The sequence below is a fragment of the Solanum tuberosum genome, unplaced genomic scaffold (assembly GCF_000226075.1).
Source record: "Solanum tuberosum cultivar DM 1-3 516 R44 unplaced genomic scaffold, SolTub_3.0 scf00047, whole genome shotgun sequence".
In the NCBI taxonomy this organism is placed as follows: Eukaryota; Viridiplantae; Streptophyta; class Magnoliopsida; order Solanales; family Solanaceae; genus Solanum; species Solanum tuberosum.
The window spans coordinates 650,119-657,736 of record NW_006238973.1 but is presented as its reverse complement, the minus strand read 5'-3'; the positions used below and the strand labels follow the sequence as shown (position 1 = coordinate 657,736).

At 28.0% G+C, this 7,618-nt stretch overlaps 1 protein-coding gene across 1 annotated transcript; it reads left to right on the top strand.

Annotated features, from left to right (window-relative positions):
* The first annotated feature begins 3,624 nt into the window (after nt 1-3,624).
* On the top strand, nt 3,625-5,576 carry LOC102587354 (RING-H2 finger protein ATL13-like). Its single transcript, XM_006343496.2, has one exon. It carries the CDS (start codon nt 3,960-3,962, stop codon nt 5,415-5,417), a length of 1,458 nt encoding a protein of 485 aa, XP_006343558.1. The 5' UTR covers nt 3,625-3,959; the 3' UTR covers nt 5,418-5,576.
* Nucleotides 5,577-7,618: the final 2,042 nt, after the last annotated feature.

The window sequence follows — 7,618 nt, the reverse complement described above, 5'->3', positions numbered from 1 at the left end:
GCAACAATGATTAGCATAGTGAAGTTACAATTTTACTCTTATAGTACAATTTACAATTCCAAAATAAATTAACTCAAGATAACTAATCAATGTTGGGAAGTTCATAAGTTTATTTACTTTATTTATGACAACTTTATTTAAATAAGAGTATAATAGGAAAAAAATTGTTGTCCTTTCTTGATTTGTCAAAATGAACAACTAAATAGGGACAACTAAAAGAGGAAATATGGACAACTAAATAGGGACAGAGGGAGTATTTAATTACTTCCAAGACTATTGGGCTCCATTGAAGCCAGCATTGACTACCACTTCTTTCAATTTCTTATCCTAAAAAATAAAACAAGAAAAAATACTTATAAAATAAAGGGTTTCCAAAGGGTTAATACCTTTTTGGTGCCTTGGTTATATGTAAATTTTAGTATTAGTCCCTGTAATATCAAATTAAATACTGATATATATTTAGTTAGTATTTAATCATGGATTTTAGGATTATATTTGAAATTTTATTTTTAAATATTTATTTGATCATGAAATTGAAAAGATTTTGAAAATATGATCTTCAAACATTTTTAAAAACTTGGCTCCAACACATTTTTGAATTTTCGGATATCTAATTAAATACATTTAGTTAATATTTGACCATAGATTTTAGGATTATATTTTGAAATTTTATTTTTAAATATTTGTTTGACCATGAAATTGATCAAATTTTGAAATTCTGTTCTTTAAATACTTTTAAAAACTTGGCTCCAACCCGTTTTTGAATTTTTGGATATCCAATTAGATACATTTAATTAGTAGTTGACCATATATTTTAAGATTAGATTTTGAAAATTTATTTTTAAATATTTGTGTGACCATGAAATTGGTCATATTTTAAGAATCTGATCTTCAAATATTTTTAAAAACTTGGCTCCAACCCATTTTTGAATTTTTGAATATCTAATTAAATACATTTAATTAGTAGTTGACCATATATTTTAAGATTAGATTTTTAAAATTTATTTTTAAATATTTGTGTGACCATGAAATTGGTCATATTTTAAGAATTTGATCTTCAAATATTTTTACAAACTTGGCTCCAACCCTTTTTTGAATTTTTGGCACTTTTATTCATAAAATTTTAATTTTTTTCCAAATAAAATGCATGTCCAAATACAATTTTACAAATTCAAAATTTCAAATTTCAACTTTAAAATCTATAACTATATTTGAGGGAAGTATATAATAAAGGATAATAAATCAAATATCAAGATGAAAAAAGATCGTTGAGAAAGCATCTTGCCAAAAATAAAAGAGTTATGACATTTGAAAATTCCGAAACAAAGTTCATATTCATCCTCTAAACTTTTTATCGTTAGCATGACAAATATTGAATAAAAAGACTATGTAAGAGTATTCATATGAGGAAAGCATAAAGAAAGACGTCACACAGTTTTATTTTTTAAAATAATATCTTAAAGTAATATAATATATTTTCTACAAAAAGCCGATTAATAACACATATTTTAATTGATTAAACTTTAATTATATTAACTCATAAATTATAAAAGATCAAAATCATAATTCACTAATAATCGAGAAATCAAAAATATATTTTTCTAAAATAATTGATTTTACTTTTTTTTTTATAAAAAAAATCATAGTTCCACATGGGAACAAGATTGTTTGACTTTCTGATTTTGTTTTTCTTGCTTTTTTGTTGTCTTTTACTCCCAAAGTGACTTTGATGGAATCAAATATAGAAGTAGAATAGAAGCTCTGAAAACAGAATGTAAGCAAAAGTGGTAAAAAGTTAGTGAGACAAAATCATGAAAAAATAAAACAATATAACACCATTCAATATCTTTTTATTGTTATTTACTTTGTAATATTCGATATTTATTAAGGATTTCGACTAATTTAAATTCATATTAAATGGTTTTCCACTTTAAAAATAAAGCATTTTTTATCATGAGATTGAATAGCACTAAATAGTGATCTAGACCAAATTAAATTCAAGAAACAAAGTGGGAAAAAGGACCATTTGGATTCACAATGAAAATTTGATTAATATTTTAAATTGAATAATTTTGACTACAAGAGTTAATTTGATTAATTTTGGAATTAAATTTATTTAGATTAATTTAATATTTAATTTTAAATTGAAATTCAAATGTTTGAAAATTATAAGAAAATTATTATAAATTGCAATCTTTCTCATGTTAATATGATGTAAAAATATATACTCCCTCCATTTCATATTAACTGAATTGTTGAGGTGTTTCACATCTTTTAAGAAAAGAAGATTAAGACATAAATTAGGCATAACTTTCCATTTTTACCCTTATTAATTATTGTGAAATTTATGATTAAAAGAACTAAACATTAATTAATAACTAATTCCAATACTAACTAATGAAGGGTAAAATTGGAAGAACATTTTAAAAATAGTCTTGAAAATTGAACAATTAAGTTAATTTGAAAAATGAAAAATGTCTCAAACATTAATTAATAACTAATTCCAATACTAACTAATGAAGGGTAAAATTGGAAGAACATTTTAAAAATAGTCTTGAAAATTGAACAATTAAGTTAATTTGAAAAATGAAAAATGTTTCAAAAATCAATTAATTTGATATGGAGGGAGTACTATCAATCAAAGTTTATAAATGTAACAAATTAAAGTGAACACGAAAAAGTATGGAAACAGTTTCCTTTATTTATTTCTTAATTATTGCTAATTGTGAGACTTAAATGTACATTGGTTTTGCTGCTATTGTTTACTCCAAAGTCAACCAAAAGAAGCCTTGCATTTGGTGAAAGATCATAAAGAAATCACCTGCCCCTAATCTCCTTTTATTTTTTATTTTTTTCAAAATTTTTATTTTAAAATATTTTATCAATCTCATGAATCATGAAAGAGAAATGGTTGTCATTTATTCATAAAATAAAATAAAAATAAAATCTTACAGATCAAAGCTTAGATCATCAACAATAATGTTTCTGATAAAAGAATTTAATTCCTTAAACAATTTTAATTATTTTCTTTCAACAATTATCAAAAACACATATGAAAGTATCACGTTTTTGCGAGTTTTCTATCTGATAGGATAAAAAAAGGAATAACTAATAGTTGAGATATGTTTCGATAAATAATTGATGATAATATAGGTAAAAAAAGTGAACATATACATATATTATAAAAATGTGCTTTTTAATTTAATTTAATTTTTAATAAAATAATAAATCCCTTTGTATGCATATCATTTACTCTGCTCAACTGGCACTTCCCAAATTTTCCTTTTGGTAAATTTGACCTTGCAGGTTCCTTTTTCTAGTAAATTTCATTAATTACAAATCCCATTTGCTTAAATCTCTTTCTCTCCAACAATTCTTTCACATTTTCTTCACTTAAAACCTCTCAAAGACTCAACCTTTTTCACTCTGTCTTGTCAAAAAAATTGAATCTTGGTGAGTTCAAGAAAACATGAATTGGGTTGTTGTTGAAATTCATGAAAGTTGTAATCTTTTACATGAAAAACACTTGAAAGACTGAATCTTTTGTTCATTTTCTGTTGTCACAAATCAAAAAGTTTGAGAAATTCATGAAAGTTGTAATCTTTTACATGAAAAACACTTGAAAGACTGGTCTGTTTGTTCATTTTCTGTTGTCACAAATCAAAAAGTTTGAGTCTGTTTGTTCATTTTCTGTTGTCACAAATCAAAAAGTTTGAATCTTTCTGAGTTAAAATTCATGAAAGTTTTGTTCTTTCACATTTCATCAATCTTTTGAGTCTGTTTCCATTGATGCTCTTTATTTCCTACTGTCATAAAGTCAAAAAAATTGAATCTTGGTGAGTTTTTCTTGAAGATATCAAATGGGGTCTTGTTAGAATTCATCAAAACCTCATAAAGATTGAAACTTTTGTTCATCCAAAGAAAAATAAATTGAATCTTGGTGAGTTTGTCTTGAAAACATGAATCAGCAATTATCCCTTCTTCAACCACCTCCACCCCCATTTTCTACTCATGATTCTAGTGGTGGTGGTGGTCTTTTCAATTTGAATAACAAGGTTAGTCCAAGTATACTTCTAGTAATCATTATTCTTGCTATTATCTTTTTTATATCTGGTTTGCTTCACTTAGCTGTTAGATGTCTATTAAGGCCATCAAATAGAGATCCAGATGATTTAGATAATGTGACAGCCTTACAAGGTCAATTGCAACAGCTTTTTAACCTTCATGATGCTGGTGTGGATCAATCTTTCATTGACACACTTCCTGTCTTTAATTACAAGTCCATTATTGGTGTCAAAGATCCCTTTGATTGTGCTGTTTGTTTGTGTGAATTTGAGTCTGATGACAAACTTAGATGGTTACCAAAATGTAGTCATGCTTTTCATATGGAGTGTATTGATACTTGGCTTTTGTCACATTCAACTTGCCCTCTGTGTAGAGCTAGTTTATTGCCTGATTTCTCTTCACCATCACATAACAACCATACTTGTTCCCCTGTTGTATTTGTTCTCGAGTCTGATAGTGGAAGTTCAAGAGAAAACAGCAGCACTATTGTTCCTAATAGTCATGAATTGGTTGGGTCATTGAGGAGGAACAATTCAATTTCAAGATTGAGTTTGAGTAGTTCACTTTTTGATGACAACATTAGTGTTTCTGATATTGTTGTTGTCGCGAAATCTTGTGATGAAATCCAACCAAAAGAAGGGGAGATTGTTGAAAAAGTTGTACAAGTCAAGCTCGGGAAATTCAAGAATGTGGATCCACAAGAACAACATCATGTAGGTAGTGGTGATGATCAAGAAGGAAGTAGCAATAATATTGATATAAGAAGGTGTCTTTCAATGGGATCATTTGCTTATGTATTAGATGAGACCACAGCTTTACATGTCCCTATAAGGAACACACCATCAAAAAAGCAAGCAATCAAGAAGCTAAATCATAGACAAGCAATGTCTGAATGTGGTGGATGTGATTCAAGAAGGGAATTCAATGGATTTGAGGGATTCAAATTTGCTGAAAAACCAGTGAATAGCAACAATGAAAACAAGATTCTTGAACAAAGGAAATGCAAAAGAGAGAGCTTTTCAATATCCAAGATTTGGTTAAGGGGGGGAAAAGATGAGAGTACTAATCCAAGAAGGGCATTTTCATTCCGGTTTCCAGCCAACCAGAACATTCCAGTCGTGGCAGAGCCATCTGGCTCTGCCTCTGCCGCGACCAAGAATGGTGGTAGGAGGACAGTCTCAGAGATTGATCTTGGTACATGGGAAAACAATGAAGGATGTGATGAAGAAAATCAATGTTCCAATAGATTGGAATTTCAACCAAAGACACCATCTTTTGCAAGAAGAACACTTTTTTGGCTTATGGGAAGACAAAACAAAGTTGTGCACTCTTCTTATTCATCAAATCTCTAGTTTTTAAAGTTTTCAACTTTATATTTGGAATAGTATCTCAATACACAAAACATTTAGCATATTGTGTATCAAATTGATGGATTTTCAATAGTGAATTAGTATAGTATAGATGAACAATTCTTTTATCAATGTCATGCTTAGTGGATTTTTGGTATACTATACTAAATTTTCAAGTTATTTTCCAATTGATTTTTACAGCTGTTCTTTTGTCATGTGTATTTATGAGGCAGTTTTGGTAGTAATGTTATAAAGGCTATTAAAGATGATATATAAGGTGGTAGTTGTGGTTAATTCTAGCATTCAAGAAGGGCAATGTTAGGTTAAATTTTGAAATTGTAACAACTTTTATGCTGTTCAAATTCAGAGATATACATAAATGTTTGCTGATTTGATTTTAAGAGTACTTCAAGAATCAAGAAACATAAATATTAGTGTGTTTGGATGTGCATTTTATTCAAAATAATAATAATTGAATTTTGTGAGTGGAAATGAATTTTCCCCCCAAAAACTGGTCTTGACTAGATTTTGAAACATGATTTTTTTAAGGACTGATTTTCATAATATGATTCAGAATCTATGGTCAAACAAATATTTAAAGTTGTATTTTCAAAATATAATTCAAAATTTATGGTCAAATGGCATTTGATTGTATTGCCAAATTTTTGTGCAAGTTCTCTCCAGTAATTAATTTTCATTGTTGGAAACTTGATGATTTTAATATTCTACCAAATAGATGCCGATGCCCCGAACTGCTATAGGAGTCTAATTATTATTTCCTTTCCGCATAGTTAGATAGATAAAACTTTTCTTCTTTCAGTGAAGCTTAAGATGTCTTGTCTTTATGTGCATTTCTTTTATTTAAGACAGCTTGCCAGCCAGGGGAAGGATCTCAAGTCCGAGTGGAAGGCTATCCCACAATCCTTCATAAAAATCCTCTTTAAAGCCTATATCATGTCTTTTAAGGCACAATAACCGTTTGCAATCCTCATTAGGGCAGATTCATGATTTTTTAATTTTCGAATTTTGGATTATATTGTTTATTAGATTTCGGATTGTTTATACATATTAGATGAAAAAATTAATATAAATATAGGGTTTGACTCAAAACAACTAAATTTTCCCAAACACATAACTATAATAGATTCTCATTTCATGAGTTACCTTTCGAAGTTAGATTCAAAATTCATTTTCTTAACATGATATCGAGCTAAAAAGTTGATCTCCAAATATTTGGAGCTTCATGTTATTTTGTCCATGCACCATATGCTAATCCCAAGTGCATGAGAGGTATTAAATGTGTCACGTAGATTAAAAAAATAATTTATTATTTTCTTTATATGATCTTAGAGAATTCTCACTTCATAAATTAAATTTTGATTGAATATTAAATTAGAATTATAGGGTAAGTGACATCAACACATATTGCAAGAAATAAATCCTAAAATCAGATGTAACTAACCAAGTATAAGAGAAATACTTAATTCTATTCAATATTTATTGTCTTGATATAATTATCAAATTCATAAATCTTGGTCTTATAGAATTAGACAGAAAGAGCCCTAGAAATACTAAATTAGTTACAAAGTGTGTATAGAACATGCCCTTTCATGGGTAAGTGTGTGTAGAACATGTACTATCGTTTATTTATCCATTATAATAGTAAAGTCATAAAATTATTTTTATCAAATTGAAATAATTGACTTTATTATCTATTATATATATTACTATATAAGAAGAGTGAATAAAATTCACTCTTCTTTCGACACGTTGGCACCATGGCCCACCTACTTTTATTTTATTTAAATCATATATCATATATATTACTATATATAATAATATATCTTTCGACACGTGGCACCATGGGCCACCTACTTTTATTTTATTTAAATCATATATATTACTATGGTTGAATTCAATTTATTTCACTTGAATTCAATCATATATATTACTATGTTTCCCTCCAATTTATTTCACTTGAATTCAAATAAGTGGTTGTAATTTTGAAGTGAAAAGTTGTCATAAGGGTAAAATTGTAACTTCACTGTGCTAATCATTGTTGCCTTAATCTGTGTGCCATTTCGAAAGTGGACAACTAAAAAGGGACGGAGGGAGTACTATATAAGAAGAGTGAATAAAATTCACTCTTCTTTCGACACGTGGCACCATGGCCCACCTACTTTTATTTTATTTAAATCATATAT